Source organism: Phalacrocorax carbo, chromosome 1 (genome assembly GCF_963921805.1).
Source record: "Phalacrocorax carbo chromosome 1, bPhaCar2.1, whole genome shotgun sequence".
In the NCBI taxonomy this organism is placed as follows: domain Eukaryota; kingdom Metazoa; phylum Chordata; class Aves; order Suliformes; family Phalacrocoracidae; genus Phalacrocorax; species Phalacrocorax carbo.
The window spans coordinates 51,399,606-51,420,010 of NC_087513.1; the positions used below are offsets into that span (position 1 = coordinate 51,399,606).

General features: G+C 44.5%; 1 protein-coding gene across 3 annotated transcripts; it reads right to left on the reverse strand.

The window, feature by feature from the left end:
* Positions 1 to 1,361: 1,361 nt before the first annotated feature.
* Positions 1,362 to 18,269, reverse strand: HAL (histidine ammonia-lyase). 3 transcript variants are annotated; one of them, XM_064451203.1, is made up of 20 exons: positions 17,905 to 18,269; positions 17,391 to 17,451; positions 17,190 to 17,217; positions 16,821 to 16,895; positions 16,648 to 16,720; positions 16,501 to 16,567; positions 16,279 to 16,316; positions 16,078 to 16,203; positions 14,616 to 14,755; positions 12,699 to 12,746; positions 11,508 to 11,655; positions 11,328 to 11,423; positions 11,151 to 11,209; positions 9,357 to 9,437; positions 8,413 to 8,478; positions 8,145 to 8,310; positions 5,557 to 5,691; positions 3,381 to 3,489; positions 3,207 to 3,276; positions 1,362 to 2,160 (listed from the first exon to the last, which is right to left on the reverse strand). In XM_064451203.1, the coding sequence occupies exons 1-20, from the start codon at positions 18,149 to 18,151 to the stop codon at positions 2,011 to 2,013; spliced, it is 1,983 nt and encodes a 660-aa protein (XP_064307273.1). In that variant the 5' UTR covers positions 18,152 to 18,269; the 3' UTR covers positions 1,362 to 2,010. The 3 variants fall into 3 exon arrangements, with proteins under 3 accessions (XP_064307273.1, XP_064307283.1, XP_064307293.1); XM_064451213.1 differs by lacking the exons at positions 16,648 to 16,720; positions 16,821 to 16,895; positions 17,905 to 18,269 and having other exon boundaries at positions 17,391 to 17,441; XM_064451223.1 differs by lacking the exons at positions 16,279 to 16,316; positions 16,648 to 16,720; positions 16,821 to 16,895; positions 17,905 to 18,269 and having other exon boundaries at positions 17,391 to 17,441.
* Positions 18,270 to 20,405: the final 2,136 nt, after the last annotated feature.

Here is a 20,405-nt window from a genome sequence, read left to right on the forward strand (position 1 = left end):
CAGGCAGCCAAAAGTGGAGGTGAGTGGGAAGCAGCGCCTGACACCTCCTCTCTGAAGTGCCTAAGGCATTTGAGAACCCAGGATTGTGTAAGGAAAAACCTCAAGTGTTCTCTTGCTGGACAGGAATAGGCATTCATGGCCTGAAACTACTGACGTGAGGGGATTCTGCTTTCACGAACAAGCTCTGACGGGAACATCAAACCATGTGCTTGCCCAGTCAGCTCAGCTGAATCCAGTAGCCATTTGGGAGTATGCCCCAAGGCTATAATTAGTGGCAGGTTTGCAGTTAGAGGATGTGGTTATAATTCAGTGGCACAGCTGGCTTAAGTGGTTCCTGATGGTCAGCTACATGGTCCTTGCCAGGGAAGGCACGCCCCACTGAAATGTAGGAAGATTTTGTTTGCTTGTTTTTAACGTGGCTCACTTCAGCGATGTCGTTCACCGTGCTCGCTCCCACAGAGGCTGGGAGCAGGACATGGGTAACAGTGCCGTGGATAGGAACTTGTGCCAGCTTTGCTACTGAAGGAACAGTATTGTTTAGCCGTAACATGAGGCTGAAGGACAATGGTTGACCCTACAAGATATAAGCCTGGCTGTTCATTCTCACACTTGAATTAATACCTGATTTTATACAAAAGGGAATACCTTCAGGGGGAGATTGAAATACGCCTGCTACAGGCAGCCTCAAGCTGAAAGGGAATGCGAGGGAGAGATGGAGGCTGGAGATGCTGCAAATCAGGTGCAGAAGCAAGGAGCTGAAGCGGGAGCTCACATGCCATGGGTGGGTATCCTAGTTCCCAGGTCTTCTGGCCAGGTTAGGTGTTGACTTGCCAGCTTGCCAACAGGCATGAGTCCTCCCCTTGGGGCACATTTAACACAGCAGGTCTCAGACACACGAGGATAGGTCCACACTAGCACTTCGGCTGCCCCTTGCAGCACAGCCCATAGCCTGGGAAGATTTCCAGCCCATGCTGAACCCCCTGCAGCTGTAGGTATCGGGGCAGTAGTGCCAAGGCTCGTGGTTGTTAACCAGTCTTTAGATCTCAGCACTGCACCGTGATGCGAAGTCTAAGTCCTGACTTTTCCTTGCAGAATAAAGCCTGTGCCAGAGGTCAATGTTGTAACACAGAGTGCACTACAGCATGAGTCGCTCGGTGGGGACGGGGCACTTGGTAGCCAGGCAGGTGCCTGGTAAGCCATGGGAGTGCAGATCTTGCACTGCTTCATATCTACCACCCTTACATCTTCTCCTCCTCCCCCTTTCCTGGCTCCTGTTTCACCTGTCCTCCTTATTTCCAAACCAAGCTTTTGCTTTACATTTTCATCATCACACATGACAGGAAAAGAGATTGCTACAGCTGTACGTGAAGCCCCAGTTTATTTATTGCCTGTGTAAGCCCAGAGCTCTTACAAAGCTGCATTAAGTGTAGTCTATCACCAGAATATATTTGTTCTTTAGCAATGATCTCCATAGCACATTTTTATGCACACAGATTTTCAGATTTGTGAAGGGCCTGCTCTGAAAATGCTCTTGTTATACAAGAACCTGTGCCTCACATATGATCCACAAAATGGAGGACAATTAAGTGTAAAGATAATTTTGCTTGTGGCAGAATGAAGGGGACCACAGCAGTTACCCAAAGGAAAAAAAAAGTGAGAATAACAAACCTAAGCTGTTCAGTATCACCAGCAGAGATAAAGAGAAACCAAGGAAGAGCTAATAATACAAATACAGGAGGCCATGTATAAAACATCCACTGGTTTCAGCAGGAGTCTGAATGTTTTGTGTTGGGAAGCTCAGGAAATTCAGATAAAACCAGACTATTGTGGCAAAGCTGTCTTTCACATGTGAGGAAAATAGCGAGCCATTTCTCTGCTATCTGTACGTGCTCCTGAGATACACAGTCAGGTCCTTTGGGTCACTTGGAGAAACCGTGTTGATTTCTAGTAGAACAGCCACCCTTAGGCAAGGTCCTGGAAAGGATCTGCTCTGTATCAGAGGACCACACTCTAAACTTCATCCTGATGCCGATGGTCGTGACCAACACCTGCATCCATTTCCAGCAATCCCAGGGAGAAGGCTGTTGGTGAAATGGGTCTCGATTCAGGGATGTGTTCCCTCCTGTACTTTTCAATGTAAGGTTTAGCCACTTCCCACACCTGCAAAATGAGAAGGTGGAACAGCAGAGTCAGAAGCAAAACAAAAGGTGAAGTCCGACATCAATGCACAAGTTCAGGAAACTCCATGGAAGAGTTACTGGGATGGAGGTGAGAGTGACAGACCTACATAGATAAGCTGTATGTGACCAGCAGAACCAGAGAGGTAGCCAGAGTGATGTTTAGGGAAGAGCATGTAGACGGAGTTGACAGGGGATGAGAGAGATACAGATGCAGGGGGACAAAGTGAAAGAGTTCAAGGTGAAAACGTTGCGTTTTGTCTTGTTACCAGGTTAATGCTCTGTATACAACATTTGGGAGAGGATCGCTGCCACTTGCTACAAAATCACTTGGTCACAAAGGGGCTGGGGGAGAAAATGGCAGCTGGCATGGACAAAGAAAAAGGGAAGGGGTGGTGGCTGGGATTTGAAGCAGAAAAGGAAAATGTTCTACAGTTATCTTTGTCTCTCCTCCTGTAAGGGCTGCAGGGCAAACAGCCTTGCAGAAGATGGACTGGGATTTTCTTCTCCCAGTTGCTTACTCTCCACAATTCTTCTGATACTTATATTTTGTAAACAAATAAATTAGATGGATCACTTGGCCCAGGTTGACATATTTTGCCGCTGCTATTCCCTCATCCACATCCCCTCATTTCTTCCTGTGGTCCACCAGGCCCAAGGGCTTCAAGGCTGGGAAGCACTCACTGCCCCGGGAATGAGGAACACTGTCTGGAGACACCACTGGTTTCTCTGGAGATCTGCGGGGGTATAGGACCCTGCCCTCAAATGATTCAAAGCTGCATGTATGTCTGTGAACCCCCTGCCAGAATTAATAATATAAGCTATTTATTACACAAGGCAACTTTAGGAATTGATTTCTAAATCTACCCCACTAAAACCATATCTCAGAAAATCTGTTGGGTCCGCCCCAGGCAGAGAAGCACTTTTAGCGAGGCCAGCCCATGAATGCATGGTGCGTATTTCCAGAGCAGAGCTGCAGTGTGTTCCTTTGGGACAGTCCTATGGCACATACTGAAAGTCAACACTTGCCTTCTGCTCCATGAGTAGCCTGTGAGCTGCTTCAATGTCTGGGGCCATGAAGCGATCCTTCATCCAAGGCCTGTAACAAGACACATTGCGAACATTGGCCAAACATTAACCACCACTGTGGGCAGCCAGTCTCCAAACAGGTAACCTCTGAGGGGGACAGTTATCTGATCTTACCTCACAACAGAGCGCACAAGGTCATAGACCTTCTCCAATGGGGTGGTTGTTCTCAGAGGGCGTAGGAATTCAATACCCTGGCAGGCTGCGAGCAGCTCAATAGCCAGAACTAGGAAATCAAAACAGTGAAAGGGATATTCAGCAGCTCAAGGGGCCATTTCCCTTATAAATCATAGAATCTTAGAATGGTTTGGGTTGGAAGGCACCTTTAGAGGTCATCTAGTCCAACCCCCCTGCAGTGAGCCGGGACATCTCCAACTAGATCAGGTTGCTCAGAGCCCACTCCAACCTGACCTTGAATGTTTCCAGGGATGGGACATCTACCACCTCTCAGCAACCTGTTCCAGTGTTTCACCACCCTCACTGTAAAAAAAGTTTTCCTTATATCTAGTCTAAATCTACCCTCCTTTAGATTTAAACCATTGCCCCTTGTCCTGTCACAACAGGCCTTGCTAAAGAGATTGTCCCCATCTTTTCTATAGTCCCCCTTTAAGTATGGAAAGGCCACAATAAGGTCTCCCCACAGCCTTCTCATCCCCCAGGCTGAACAACCCCAACTCTCTCAGCCTGTCCTTGTAGGAGAGGTGCTCTAGCTCTCAGATCATTTTTGTGGCCCTCCTCTGGACCCGCCCCAACAGGTCCATGTCCTTCCTGTGCTGGTGACCCCAGAGCTGGATGCAGTACTCCAGGTGGAGTCTCACCAGAGTGGAGTAGAGGGGAAGAATCACCTCCCTTGACCTCCTGGCCACCCTTCTTTTGATGCAGCCCGGGATACAGCTGGCCACCTGGGCTGCAAGTGCACGTTGTTGGCTCATGTCCAGCTTTTCATCCATCAGTAGCCCCAAATCCTTCTCCACAGGGTTGCTCTCAATCTCCTCATCCCCCAGCCTGAGGACCTTGCACTTGGCTTTGCTGAACCTCATGAGGTTCTCACAGGCCCACCTCTCCAGCTTGTCTAGGTCTCTGGGTGACATCCCATCCTTCTGGTGTGTCAACTGCACCGCTCAGCTTGGTGTCATCTGCAAACTTGCTGAGGGTGCGCTTGATCCCACTGTCTATGTTACTGATGAAGATATTAAATATTACTGGTCCCAGTACGGACCCATGAGGGACACCACTCATCACCGGTCTCCATCTGGACATCGAGCCATTGACCACTACCCTCTGGATGTGACCATCCAACCAATAAGTCTATCCTTGGTGTTTGTTCTGACTAACATAGTATGGTTTCAGGTAATGTAAAAAGACCAGTGGATCCACACACCCCAGAGTGGCAGCTGGGGGTAGCACCTAGCATTTTAGCAAGCAGCTTTTAGGTAGTTTGCCATACAGACTTTTCAGTGTGCAAGGAACTCCTAGTTATCACAGTCTTAAATCCATAAAAATCTATTCCAAGGCATCTTGAATACCCAAAGTAATCCGTATCATAAATCAGAAAACTTCTTTAGGACTGAGAAAAAGAAAGGGGCCCGAGCTCTAAAAGAAAGTTCTGCCTGTGAAGCTTGCAAGAGCCCACATGAAAGCACCACTAAAATTACAGAGTTTTGGAAGAGAGTCTTCTGTCTGGAGAAGTTTGCACCACAATTTCTCACCTCACACCTAATCATTATTGGCACTAGTTCTTCATTTTCACAAGCCAATTCACCCAAGGAATTGGGAGAACCCACTGGACCCACTGTTTCTCAACATGCTGATGGAACACACAGTTGCTCAAACTCATCTCTCTGCACAGGGAAAATGTATTTCTATGAAAATAAATCTTCGGAGCACTCAAATGTATAAAACTTAATTGGGCAAGTGAGTTCAGTATTTGTGCGCTGTGTATTGCTCTGCTCTTCCACTAACAGCTGATATCTGTATCTAAGCACACCATCTGCCAAATAAATAAATAAAAAGCAAGAGAGCAATCTGTCATTGTAAGCAAGAGAGGAAAGTTTTGCTGAGTGTCCTGCAGTAAGCAGTTTTGTTCCACAGGAAACACTTGGTGCTGGATTTACCTAATTTCTGTTAGAAAGATCCAAATGCTTGTAAAATATGTGCTTAATATAATATTTTTAGATAATCCTTTCAGATGCATTAACTCTTTTTTCTTAAAATATATCTAAAAAAATGGCACTAATATCTTAATCTGGTTGCATACATAAGGTCTGTCTGGAAATCAGCATTTTAATTTTACCTTGTTCCACATGTTCAATAACTCTCAAAGCTTTTCTTGCAGCCCATCCTCCCATGGACACGTGATCCTCTGTAGCAGCACTGGTTGAGAGAGAATCCACAGAAGAGGGGTGGCACAAGGCTTTGTTCTCAGAAACTGCAAAAATCCAGTGCAATGAATGTAGGACAGAATGGGCATGAGACAGCAGAAACAATGGCCAACCTGGAGGAAAGAGCCTGTCCACCACCTCAGCTCCAGCTATTGCTCCTCTTTCGAGAACGCATCGACGTTTCACCTGGACTGACTAATTCGTAATAAACATCTTGAAAACAACCATTGCCTCCGAAAACAGTAACCAATATCAGTCTTTAGGTGCAAATATTAACCAATTATAGAAAGACTGCTCACTTCCCCCCATTCTCTGGGGTTGGGTTGCTCTGGCTCAAAGGACTGATGGAAACTGAAGAAAAAGAGTGGACAGCATATCTGAAATACAAGCCTGGTCTTGCCTGTAACTCCAAGTTGACTCTTTGTAAAGAGCATTGGTTCCCTCTGGTTTTGGTCACAGATGCTTCCTCCCCTCCCCGGTTTCAAGAGGAAGGCTAAAGATCAGCACCTGGTCTTTTCTCATCAGAGCTGAGGCGCTTGCAGAACTTGTTCCAGGAAGATGCTGAAGTGTGATACAAATCCTCCTCCATCCTCCTCGCCTTGCACCAAGGCTGCCCATGTCCCTCCTCCAGGCACGCACACCCCTGAGGGTGGGAGAGCTCTGGCTTTGAAAGCTGGGTGCAAGACCTGGAGTAAGTCTCTCAAGCTGCACCTAAAAGCTAGAGGAATTTGGCTGCAGGAAGGGCTGCAGGCACCATCTGACAACAATCTGAGGTTGAGAATTGCTCTTAGAAGGGAAGAAATGAAGGCTGCATTCGCAGTGCTTTGGCTGTACGCAGACCTTTTCTTTCTGAAGCGCAGCAGGATGCTGCGTAATGCCCCTGCCAAATTAGGGGCTTCAGAAAAACAAGAGCAACAGAGCGGTGGTGACACCAATTGCAAATAGGCTGGAGTGACACAGTCCATGGCTGGAGCCCAGCTGGCAGATTCAGGCAGGCAACAGCAGGTCCCAGAGAGGCTGCATGTGGCTACCGCAAACAGTTTGCTCTGGCAGGCACAGCGCTACCAGAGAGGAAGGGAGAGATGTATCCAATGGCATTGCAAAACATCTGCAAAGTTTTTGCAGCTTTATCTCTTAACCCTAGGAGTGAACAACATTAGCTGGTACACAAACACCTTAGAAACTGGCAGAGTGACCCTAAAAATATTAGTAATATTTTATTAAAAAAAAAAAAAAAAAGAAGAAAACCAGCTCAAACTTCACTTTTAGATAAATTCCTGGCTATTTTGACTAGGGAAAGATGGTTTTAACCCATGGACTCGTGGTGTCAGCACAGCAATGAGTTAGCGGCAGGGCTGTAATTTTCATTCCCCGCAGCAGAGACCATGAACACCCCAGAATCTCTCACTCCTGATTGCTCCACAAGAGAGCTGTGAAACCTGAAGCCAAGCAACAGCTAAAGCGTGGAGCCATCCTGAACTCTGCCCAACCAAAATGAAAAGTTTCCAGCCTTCGAACAGGGGGACAAGCACTTCAGCTCCTTTTGCAGCCCCACTTCCCAAAACGGCCCCCGGGCTGGATTCCTTTATTACATTGATTTAGTTCATTGACTGTTTTTTTTTCTGCAGGATGTTTATCTGCACGTTTATCTGACATCCTCTGTTCCTTTTTCTGTTTGCATCTCTTATGATTTACCCTCTACTCATAGCATGTTTATCTTTATGTTGGCTCGTGCTTTCCTGAACCTATGAACTGTAATATCCCAGCGGCCAGCAGGCTTCTTGTTGTCTCAGTGATGAGTGCTAGAGGAAAAATGTACTAATGCTTATTTTTAGTGTGCTCTTCCAATAACCAGCCCTGGGAACTCTAGTCTCCTGAGGACTGTGGAGTCTGATATTGATGTACAGACCTGGTTGTCAAATGGAGACACCAAATACTAAGGGTATCAGGTCCAGCTTTGAGACAAGTGGTGTCCCTGTGCTAGTGAGAAGTGAACAGAGGTATCGCCTGCTTACAGACCATAACCATTCAAGCAGAGGCTCTAGGTTCAGCAAAGTGGCTCAGATGGATGCATGCTTATTGCCTGCAACTGTTTGCTGTTAATTACAGCCCTATCTGAGTTGATTAGCAGGCTTCTGGGTACAGAGCTGTTACTGATTTCAGCTGGAGTTCTTTTGTTGGTGACTCTGCAAATCAGATCGCTCCCTCCCAATGCCATAGATGCAAGCAGGCAAGCATTCCCACTAAAGTCCACCTAAGATTTTGCATGCTTGAGAGTGCTAAACATGCCCATGGATCAGTGCAGAATAAAGAATCCCAAGCTGAAATAATTGCAGCTGCACTCAATGCTCAAACTTTGCACACAGACAGCACAAAGCACACAGAGAATAGATGGAAAACAGGAGTGAGATCCCTTTGTATCTACTAACAAATTACAACTGCCTTGATGTAAATTAGTCTTTCTAGCTTGCTCTCTTGATGATGTTGCTCAAGCACTCACCCAGGGCAGCTGCTGTGCAGTGTGCAATCATGAAGCCAGAGTTCAGACCTCCTTCAGTGACTAAAAATGCAGGCAGTTCGCTGAGCGAGGGGTTGCAGAGCCTCTCAATTCTTCTTTCACTGATTGCTGCGAGTTCGTGCACACCAATTGCCAAATAGTCTAGAGCCTATAAAAGAAGATCTCCTTAAACCTGATGACAGAAACAAACAAAAAGCCCGAAACAGAAACAAAAATTGTGTTTTTTTTCTTTCTCCAAATGCTTGATTACCTTTGCAGGATATTCACCATGAAAATTTCCTCCAGAAATGGTCTCTGCTCTTTCAGCAAACACCATCTTTAAGGAGAAGTTAAGGCACAAACCTGAGTGAAATACAGTTTACATGACAGATATCTGTCAGTGATCAGAATATCTTAACTGAAGGAATGTTTGTGCTAATAGGCTTCTATTTGCAAGCACATTATATTATACCTGCATCTTCACTTTTCAGAAAATGAAGACCCAACCTCTGTTCTAGTTTTTCAAATAGACTGCAAAAAATGAGGTCTTTGATTGGGGGTGGGGAAGGATGCAAAGAAACACATGTGTTTGGATCCTAGCATAGTTTCTCATTTCCTTGGTAGATTCTTTCCATGGCAGATACAATTTTAGACAGAATACAAGTAGTAATGCTTATCGGCTATGGATGTGATGGTACGTATAGCATCATTATACTGCTGAGGGAAATCCAGCCTTGCTCAGCGCTAATTCAAGTACTGTGCGCAGAGTTTACCAGGCTGAGACACGGTGAGGCTTACCAGCCACAGGCGCTTTGTCTCCTTCCCTGACTGAGTGCAATTCTTGCTCTATAGTGCAGGTTTCACTCATGCTGCACCAACAGATGTTTCATATGACGAGGCACCATCTGCCTACATTGATTTGGTTGCCAAGTCCCATCTGTCTACGTATTCAGTATAAGCGTATGGAATCTCATCTAGGAAACATTTAACATGTGCTAAACTGCATGCGCACGTGGTTTCCTTGCCCAGACACACACTTGCATGCACCAGTGCAGACACGGAGGAAGGAAGCGAGGTTGCTGTTGCAAGCAATGATAGTTATTGACTGAAGCCAGTTACGACTTTTTTGCCTCCTGTGCAAATAATTATAGAGAAGAAAAGGATAAAAAAGGACAAGTAAAATTTTAAATGGAAATAAAGCCATTAAAAAGATACAGGGTTGTCCGTGGCACTATTGATTTCAGTAGTTATGATGTCCTTCACAAAAGCAATTGTATCATTTACAACTCCGTGGACCTAGAACAAAAGACATTAGCACCTGAGCTTAGTATCTACACTTAGTTCATGTTCAGGATGCTGACAGAGCTGCAGGCACCCTCTTTCCCATCACCCCAGTCTCTGCATCCACACATGAAGATGGTCTTGTATTTGCTCTTAAAATCAGGAGCATCACTATGGGACAATGCCCATCCTAGACACCTGGAAGACCATATTTACTATTATTGTGACAGTATTGCTAAAAGGGCAATCCAAATATGTCATTCTTTACTTGCTTGGGTTGGTTTACCCTAAATGGAAGATAAGATGCTTATTCAGTGGCAGAAGAGTTATTAGGAGAGAAGTAACCTTACAAAACCCCCACAGAAAACAAAAACTTCTGTTGATTAACTTTTATTAATTCCACTAATTTAATAGCTTTGCTTATGTTAAAACTCACTGTGTTGAGTTCTTCCAGTATGTTAGAGACACTACAGGTAGAAGAACAACCTATCACCCTGGCTTCTTCTGGAAAGACCTTTCCCCAGTTCCTGATCTTAGCACCAATGCAGTATAAATGCCCTGTAAAGCCTGCAAGAGTAGAAACCAGCACCTTCCCCCTGCTTCCAACACTTAGCCTCTTTCAGATCTGAACACAGCTTTGTTAGACACTGCCTGATGGGTTTGTGCATGGGATCAATGAATTAAAGTCATTAGGAATACTAATTAAGTTTGCTGACAACATAAAACTGGGAGGAGCTGTTGACACTCTTGAAGGCAGAGAGGCCCTGCAGAGAGATCTGGACAGACTGGAGAGCTGGGCAGTCACCAACTGTATGAAGTTTAACAAGGGCAAGTGCTGTATTTTGCAACCCTGGATGTACATACAGGCTGGGGAACAAGAGGCTGGAGAGCAGCTCTGCAGAGAGGGACCTGGGGGTTCTGGTTGGCAGCAAGTTGAACATGAGCCAACAGTGTGCCCTGGCAGCCAAGAGGGCCCACTGTGTCCTGGGGTACACCAAGCACTGCATTGCAGGCAGTCGAGGGAGGGGATTGTCCCGCGCTGCTCTGCGCTGGTGCAGCCTCACCTCGAGTGCTGTGTGCAGGTTTGGGTGCCACAGGACATTAAGGGTACAAAGCTACTAGAGAGTGTCCAGAGGAGGGCCATGAAGTTGATGAAGGGTTTAGAGGAGAAACTATATGAGGAGCGGCTAAAGTTACTTGGTTTGTTCAGCCTGGAGAAGAGGAGACTGAGGGGAGACCTTATTGTGGTCTACAGCTTCCTCACAAGGGGAGGAGGAGGGGCAGGCGCTGATCTCTTTGGTGACCAATGATAGGACCCAAGGGAATGGCAGGAAGATGTGCTAGGGAAGGGTTAGGTTGGATATTAGGAAAAGACTCTTCACCCAGAGGAGTTGGAGCACTGGAATAGGCTCCCCAAGGAGGCAGTCATGGCGCCAAGCCTGACGCTATTCAGGAAGCACTTGGACAACGCCCTCAGAGACATGGTATGAATTTGGGGTTGTCCTGTGCGGGGACAGGAGTTGGACTTGTTGATCGTTATGGGTCCCTTCCAACTCAGGACATTCTATGATATGTCTCCATTCATACTAACTTTAAAGTGAGGGAGAAGCAAAATAAAACCGCTTCCTCTAATGGAGTCAGACAGTGCCTAGTTTCTAGTATTTCTGATGTAGGAACTTCATCATCATCTATCTAGCGGTATGAAAAGAAATAAAAGTCAGATTTTACCTGAGGGCAACAGCGCAATGTGTATGCATCCTGAACTCGGTCACAGAATCTATGGCTCTCTAGAAGGAACAAGGGAGGAAAAAAACACATATTCCTCACATAAAAACATACGGGCTACTGCTGAAAGACCCAGCTGGACCTCTGTAACCTGAAAGGGTGAAGATTAAGATTGTTCACCTGCTATTTCTGATGGATGATGGTCTGAATCTAGAAGGGATCTGAATCGAAATGCCACTTCAGCCTGCCCTCGATGTGGGCGCACTGAATGGATATCTAGTAAAACAAGTTAGATTGTTAGGTTGTGTTTCTCTTGTCAATGGCTGTTAAGCAGAGAGACAGGAAAGGCCCAGTACCCACCAGTGTCAAAGGCTCTTGTTGTACCCTTCAAGACTTCAAGTGTAAGGGCAGCAATTATGTCAGCTTGTTTAGCAACAGCACTGGCTCTTTCAACTGCTTCGCATCCCAGCGAGGTGATCATTTGTGTCCCATTGATGAGAGCCAGACCCTTCAAAGAGAGAGCAGATGTTAAGCAAATTCATTGCAGCTATTCCACGCAGTGTGATAATTCCCCATCTCTGTGATAATTCTTCTCATATGAATGATTTAAAGACCTTTGCTCAGCTTCCTGGGTCATCCTGAAATCATAAAATGCACAGCTTGACTGGACATCTTTGCTGCATAAATTATCAACGGTCATGACCCTGCTAGGTCATTATAAGCACCCTTGGAGCACCAGTAGTTCCAAGCAAGAGGTTTATTTCATGCTATTTCAAGCTTAAGCAAAAAAAGTACAGAAAGTCTGTATTCTTTTCCTGTTCTTTGGAAGTGGAATGCTATTTTGATTAATTTCTTCTTAAGTTATTAGTTAAACCAAAGAAGTTATGATCATGGGGGGGTGAAAAAACCAATCATAATGAGGAAGTGGAGAATTAAAACAGCATTAGAAGTTATAACTGCTTTAAAAGATTTGCTGAGTTCAGTTAAAACTAGCTTCATGTTTGTTGTAAACAAACATGAGGCCCATGGGAGCCTTCCACTTGCCTTCAGGAGATACTGGATTTGGCTTCTTGCTTCTGGTGCTGTTTTGCAGCTACTGAGGCCCCTTATGAGGGAGCTGCACAGCCCCCACATCTGTTGTAAACTTGAATACTTGGAATGAGATTCATTTCACCTAGTTTTAATGATCCAGTGGTCAGATACCTGGTTCAAGACAGTCATCTGAGCTGCTGTCAAAGGGCAAATAGGTACCTTGGGAGGGCTTCTTAGGCAGGTGTTTCAGGATGATGTAAAGTGTTTTCTGAAGATGCCCATCTCTTTCCATTGACCACAGAGCCAATCTGAACATCAAGTTTGGGTCTGACGTTTCAAGTCAAATAAGGTGACACTAGGAGAAGTGAATCCCACCCCTGATAATGCTGCATTAATATCATTCTGGAGCTTGATTTAAAATGATCTTTAATTCACTTCAGGCCTAAATTGTTAAGTATAAAGCATCTAGTGATTGACTATGCTTGTATTTCATCAGCTGGATTAATTATACTTTATTACCTCTTTTGGCTTCAAGATAATTGGTTTCAGACCATGGGCTTCCAGGACCTGTGATGGAGTTTAATGACAGGGTAATTAATGAAAAATGTCTTTTGGTAATTCAACCACTAAAACTTTTAAATCTTAAATGTTTCCATTTAAAAAAAAAATTAACAAATTCCTTAAGTGAAGGGACAAAAAGAGCTTTATATAACCAACATTTAAAATATATTTTTCTGCTGGGCTAAATAAAGGACAACATTTTTAGGCTTCTGAACTAGCACTTCATTTCCCAGTGCCAGTAAAAGAAGGTAGTAGGAGCACTGAAGTGAGATACTGTCACAGACCATTAACATCTACCATGTATTACCTGATGGGAGAGAGTAATAGGAGAGATGGCCGGAAACATCTTGGGAAGGTAGTTCTGCCTACGTCCTGTCTCATAGCAGGTTTGTCTTGGCATAAACTATTCCTTCATAAATCATTCCCTAACCCTTTCTATAGGAAATCTCCAATGACAGGAAGAGTCCTACTCAGTTTATTCTATATATGTCTATTCCATAGGGCAATCGCTCTTGTGAGAAACGGAGGAAAGGCATAACCTTGATTCTGATTATAGTCCTCTCAACCTTTCCAGCTGAAGAGGTAACACATCTCAGAGGTGTACAGCTGTAACTTCTGGTCCTGAAGGTCCATGACACACTGGCCTGCTTCTTCCCTACTCTTCTTCCTGTGTAGTTCTCGGTACTTCTCCAGCCTACAGTGATGGTACAGCTATCCATCCATGAATAAATCTGGTGGATTTTTACATTTTTTTTTCCCATAGTGAGCTTCAAGTGAACTTGGTTCGTTCGCATTCTGCAGGTAATAAGAAATCACTTGGTATATTCCCTTTTCTGCTAGTGGGTTAGTAACTGAGAGTGTTACTGTTTTTTTCAGGTGTGGGGAAACCTTTGAGCCCAGAGAGATCTCGCATGCTGTTGGCGCTGAGGATCAATGTCCTAGCAAAAGGACACTCCTATCTATGGATAGGAGTGATGGGTGTAGCCCGACAAACTACCATGAAAGACTCTGGAGGGGCCAGACTTGGAGATACTCAACACTAGATCAATCTGCTGATGTATTAGTGACAGAATAACAATTAATTAAAAATTAATTCCATTGTAAAGCTTCCACCTGGTAAAGGAGGATGCTATAAATGTTCCCTGTAACTCTAGTTAATCTATCAAAAATGAAATGTCCAAACCTGTGTATTCACTTAAAGCCGTTACAAAATCAGTAGAAATTTTGCTGGTAAGTTCTTGCCTCTGATAAATCTCCAGTTACTCTCAGCATTTGGAGTTTTGAATTTGAGAGGTGATCTTAGGTTTGTTGGAACAGTGTTTATGGAGCTGAAGATATAGGAACAGTTCTTTCAAAGCTGATCACAGAATCACAGAATGGTAGGGTTTGGAAGGGACCTCTGGTGATCATCTTGTCCAACCCCCCCTGCTTGAGCAGGGACACCCAGAGCAGGGGGCACAGGACCGCACCCAGGCGGGTTTTGAATGTCTCCAGGGAAGGAGACTCCACATCCTATCACACCCTGTCCCTCTCTCCAGGTCCTAACCGGTGTCATTGCAGTATCTTGAATTCCAATACTATGGCATGATATTTCTTTTGGACTTAATAACATGCTGCATATTCATATCCGCTCCAGTAACATGTGGGTCAGTTATTCCACCCTCATGGATCCACCTTCCTCAAGGTAGAGGATGAGTTGATAAAGGCAACCTAAAGGCAACCTAGTCCCAATTCAAACTGGTACAAAAAGTCCAAAGGTTTTTTAATCTGTTATTAATCTGAGCAAAACCTCCCTCTCTCCCCTACATGCAAATTGGCAAATGACCCAGCAAGCAGAAAAAAACCCAAACAAACTATCAGCTGCATGAGTCTTACATATTTAGCATCAGCCCAGCCACTCTTTGGGGACCACATCTTTCCCTCTCCAATTAATCCCAGAGCAAGATGAGAGAGGGGGGCCAAGTCTCCGCTGGCTCCAACTGTCCCTTTCTCAGGGATATAAGGAAGGCAGGACACTAGAAAGAAAACAAAAATTACTCCTGTTAGAGCTTCCCCTCAATACAATCCTTGGGAAACAGAGAAGCCAGCACGTGCATGTGGCCACAGTAACATCCTGCAATCATGGTCAATGGCACCAACAGGACCATTCTCGTTGCAGACTGGGATTTGCCCCTGCTTGCAGGCTAGCTGCAGTGTATAAAGAAATCAATTGCCTTCTGCATTTAGTTCTGCATTCAGTTTTGGAGTGGGGGGACCACAGCCCAGGGTGATTGCATCTACAGCTACATAGCCAGGCGGGTAGAACATCATTCCCCTCAGCTTTCCATCGCAGGGTGACCACATAGTGTGGACAAAGCTACCGCTTAATTTCTCAATCCCTTATGGTAACTCCTACAAACCATCTTTGAGCTCTCTTCCCCCCTCCCCAGCCCTCTGAGCACTGGATGTGTGGAAATGAAGAAATGGAACCCAGGGAACTGCAGAAAAAGCAGGGAAGGGCTCAGCCTGTTTCTTTTCTTTTATGGAATTAAACACTGAATTGCAGCTTCTTCACCCGCTGTAGGAGGAGGAGGAGGGTGCAACAGAGGGCCGTGCTGCACAGAAAGAAAAGGTGGTCTTTGCTCGTCACAGCCACACTGGCATGCCTCAACAGTAGGACTCTTAATGGACATCAGCTAATGAACAGCACAGCCACCCCTTTGGTTTCCCTGCCACAGCGTCCAGCAAGGCCACCCAGCTTTAACTGCTTTGACAGCCATGGCCACGTGAGCTGCTCACCAGCCGTGTGATTCTGCACGTCTGTCTTGTAGCCCACTCATGAACCCTTGTGTAGGTCTCAGGTGGGTCTACTCATGAAAACAGGTACTGCTCAAGCGGGTCTGCTTGACAAACACCAACATGTGCAGTCTTCTACGTGGTAATAGCCCCACCCAAAAATCCTGGCGTCCCAAAAGATGGTGGCATGTGCAACAGGACAAAAGTTAGAGACTTGAGCCTTTGTAGAGGAGCTTGCCCAGAGTCAGAGTCATGCTCTCAGTCAAGCTAAGTCTTGAAATAATTACTTGACTTCTCAAAGGCTCATTTCCCAAACTTCTACCTGTTTCATCCCCTTCTCTCAGCCTTTCCTGTCACTTCTGCTCACACTCCTTGTTCTCTTCAACAGAGGAATGGTCTCTAGCCATGATCTTCTCCAGGACCAGTCACAGCCAAGCTTCGGTCCTGATCTCTCACAACTAACAAGTCAAAAGACCAACATCCATAGCTACACCCTTTATCAAAACAGTTAAAAAAATAAAAAAGAAAGGGAAAGGGGGATTTTCTTTAAACATCTTTTTACCATTAAATGCTTCAATAACTTGCTGGAGCGTTTCTAGGGATATTCCACTGTGTCCTTTTGCTAGGACATTGATCCTCAGCGCCAACAGCATGCGAGATCTCTCTGGGCTCAAAGGTTTCCCCACACCTGAAAAAAACAGTAACACCCTCAGTTACTAACCCACTAGCAGAAAAGGGAATATACCAAGTGATTTCTTATTACCTGCAGAATGCGAACGAACCAAGTTCACTTGAAGCTCACTATGGGAAAAAAAAATGTAAAAAGCCAAATAAGTCTTGTCAGGTTTTATTTTGCACAAAGCAAAGGGAAATACTGAAGCAGCTCTCTCATCTAACCACGGAGTTTAAATGTACAGGGTCGAACTGCTCCCTCCTCTTCCTTTTCTGAAAAGAAAGGATGGAGAGCGCCGCACATACAACTTACCTCAGCTTACTGTTTGGGATGACAGTCCTGGCGAACTTCCCAAACCCTGTGGTGATTCCATAAACAACTGCAAAAAACGTGTACTGCTGGTTAAGGAGGGAACCCAATAAAGGTTTCTAAACAATTAATAGAGGTAAAAGTATTTACCCGTTTGTTCCTTTACAATCCTTTCTATCACTTCTCGTGATTGTTTGACTTTAGCTTCAGCTTCAGGTGTGAGCTACAACACAGTTTAAATATGAGTTTATCTTTCATTATTTAAGTTTAATTGTAGAAAGATAAACATGTAATTTTTAGCTGTGTTTGTTCAGGATCTTTACCTTTATCTTGTAGAGCCCCTTTCCTAAATTGACCAAGTCCTCCGTTGTTAAGCTGTTGCCATCTAAAGAAATATACTACACCAAAGAACCACCTTTTAGTTTGGGATATGTATGGTTATAAGGTTGCTTAATAATCAGAGAAAAAAAAAAACCAAACAGTCAAAATTCAACAAGGAAGCTCACTCACGCTCATTCATAAGACAGAAACTCGCTAACAAAAATGTAATACGCACATTATAATTTAGATTCCTAGGCCCAGCCAATCTAACAGCCCCTGCTTTCATGAATGCTGCAGTGGCTGAACTCTCAGCACGTTCTGGTGAATAGCAGCATTCATTACCCAGTTGTAAAATCATTGGCGGTTCCTACCTGTTCTGGTTCTCGGTATTTGCTGTATCTGAAAGTTCTGTAAAGGAAAATAAAGGGCAGACAGGATTTCACAGGTAGTGACCATTCAATTACAGCTGGAAAAGTGTTTTAAGAATGAAGGAACACTAAAAGAACAGCAAAATCTAGGAAATGATAAATCTGGAATCATAAAAAATTCACAAAATGTTCGAAAAAGGATACAAATGAACTCCTTCTGGCTGAGATGGTATGAAATCTGGAGATACTACATCTCCTTCTATAACTAGAAGAAATATGCAAATAAACATGAATAGGATTAAATTGTATTCTACATATAAATAAACTTGTTATTCATTGAGATACACACCAGTAAGAATTCTAGTTTGCAGCTATCAGCCCCAAATATATTTGTATGCTTCTAGGAAAATAACAAGGGATTATGTAGTTAATTTAGTGTACTCTGAAGGCAAAAGAGCTGCCCAACCCTTGGACACATGCTCCATATCCCATCCAAATATATAGCGTATATGGTATCATATACAAATTTTATATATATAGAATCCTGTGGCTTCTATACCTTATATAGTCCTATACTTCAAAACTAAGGGCACATTTTGGTATTTTTCCATAAAAATCATGGACACTGTTTAGATAGTTTAGATAAACTAAACAGCAGTTTGGTGACTCGGAAGCCAACGTGGTCGCTCTGCAATGCATTGCTTAAGGTTTTGCTTACCAACTTCAACAAATTCGTTGTCCTCTAGAGCATCCTCCACTGTATCATCAAGATCCAGCAAGCCAAGTCCCTTGCACCTTCGAATGTAAAACTTTACTTCTTCCACTGAGGCAAATCCCCCATTGTCAGGTTTGTTTTTCATGTACCGTCTCACCGCTTCCTTTCCCAGCCATCCAACTGTGCTTCTGCAGTTGAGGCACGGCACTGCCAGCCATTCTCCCCGGACATGCACCGTGTATCTCGGCATGCTTTCTCACCAAACTTGTCCCTTGACTGAGAAGGGCTGCAATGTGCAGCAGCCACGCAACAGCCTGAAGAGCAGCGTTTAGCTGGAGTCCCGTGTCACAATCTGAGAGAGGCAAAAATACGCCCCCGAAATCCCCACCTTTGTAAATAAGCGAGATCGATGTATCCGGCTGACTTCATCCAATCAAACCAAACCTGGGGAACACACCCTTTTCATGGAAAGGCAAACCTCCCGTCCCCCCCCTATTACCACAGGAATTTTTTTCCCCGAAGATCACACCAGGAATATAGAAATGGAAATCTAGGAGCTGGGTTTATGTAGCAAGAATGGATAAATAAATCTGAATAAGCTAGAATGCAACTGTTCTAAAAATGTAAGGGTTTAACAAAAGTTAATGGAGTTGTCACCTGGCACTAGATTGCACTGATGAAAACCTCCACGAGGGACAGGGCTGGAGGACAGCCACCCCGCTATGGGTTGGTTGTGGCTGCTAGGATTGAAAGATGACTGGACCCATACACCTCTATGATGAGAGCAGGCAGCGTAGGAAGTAAGCCTTCTTTGCTCAGCCCAAGCCAAAGTGAGAAAACATGACTTTTGTATCATAGAAGAGGAGAAGATTAATGAGTTTCCCTCCATTACCCTTTCACCTATGCTCTGTAAGATGTTGCTAGAACAGGTAGCACAAATGTTAGGCCACACCTGCCGCTACAGAGACTGGTGCTGCTGTACCACACCTCTATTGCAGGCAGATGCAAAGCTGAGAAGATGCAGAGAAATACCTGGTAAGATGGTGCTAAAATAAAGTTTAGCAATGACCACGTCGACACAGAGGCTGAAAATACCTTTGCTTTTGAAGACAAACGAATAACACCACTTGTAGTCCATGCTGCTCACAATACTGTTCTCAGACAAAGGCACTGCTATAAAGTGCACTTACCTGGGGTGAATTATCGCAGGGAATTTTAACTTAAGACCCGTTGGTGGAAGACCCGTCGTGTGGGAGACCTTGCCCCTGGGGAGCAGGGCAACGCTAGCAGAAGCCATGCCTGCCACTATTTTTCCCTAGCTCTGACAACAAGAAATCAGGATTAGTTGGCAGCATGAACTCCAGCTGCCAAATCACAGTATATGATATGTAGGCTTTTATGACAAAATATTACCCCAAAACTAGTGGCATAAAACATTTCTAAAACAAAGGAGTTTTCATTGCAATCTGAGAGCTCGAACCAGAACCTGTTACCACCAGATACCCCCTCCTCCCACCAGCGCCTTGCTGAGAGAATCCCTCTTCATTTATGTGATGCTGTAGCGGAAGCCTTTGGTGAAGGCTTTTGCTTCCAGCAGAAGTTATCACTCCTTTAGAGGAGTAGCAAGAAGAGAATGAATGGCTCATTCGGTCCTTAATACAAGAAAGCCTCCAAGTTCCTTACACACAGGGAAATTACACTGATTTTGGTTCCAAAAAAGCCAGTATTGTGTTTAGTAAAAGCTGAATGACACAACATGCATAGAAAGAACGTAAACTGAGCCTCAGTCACCTCAGAGTTAGTTTTTCTATAACTTTTATTTCAACTACTTAGACAGAGGTAGGTTAAAGTTGAATGGAAAAGCTTGGGATGCCTTGAATCAATAAAATACACCAGGATATGTTCGTGCCTCAATTCACATTAGAGCTGCAAGCATGAAAAGATGAACCTCCTGGTGAAGTAAATAACTGAGCCCACATGAAAGCTTATGCTGATCAAAACTCAGATCAGAAATAAATTGACTGACAGGCTCTCCACTCCCACTCTATGTGCTATTTTAAAAATCCAAACCTTTTGCCATTACCTATATTGGGTACCTTCCTCCTCTGAAACTGCACTTCCCCCCCCTCGTTACTCTGCCATACGGGGATACCTCTGTGACAAGATTTAATTCGTGCTAACTGCTCATTTCCCGTTCTCCTCGAACTCACTTCAAAAAGCCACCCGTAGATGGCAGTGCTCACAGCAGTTTCACCTGAAACACCAACTTGAACCGAAGTGCTGTAGCAATTAAAGGAAACACGGCCCTCCGATTGTTTTTTTACCTTATTTCGAAGCTGTTTTACTAGCATAAAGTGGTAGTGCCCAGAACTGGTTAAAAAAGGGAAATACTACAAAATTAAAAAGGGGGAAAGGAAGACTTGGGCTTTAGTCCCCCTTGCAGTAATCAGAAGTTTTGAAAATACAGGGGGTTGAAATTAGTAAGTTACTGAAAGCATAGCAAG

Bases quoted from the DNA above. Each gene is read 5' to 3' on its own strand.
- HAL (XM_064451203.1), bottom strand. From the start codon at position 18,151: ATGCCGAGATACACGGTGCATGTCCGGGGAGAATGGCTGGCAGTGCCG. The intron at 16,721-16,820 runs GTAAAGATCCTG...ACTGTGTTGTAG, and splicing joins AGGGGCTCTACAAGATAAAG to CTCACACCTGAAGCTGAAGC. The intron at 16,204-16,278 runs GTAATAAGAAAT...TGTTTTTTTCAG, and splicing joins GGTTCGTTCGCATTCTGCAG to GTGTGGGGAAACCTTTGAGC.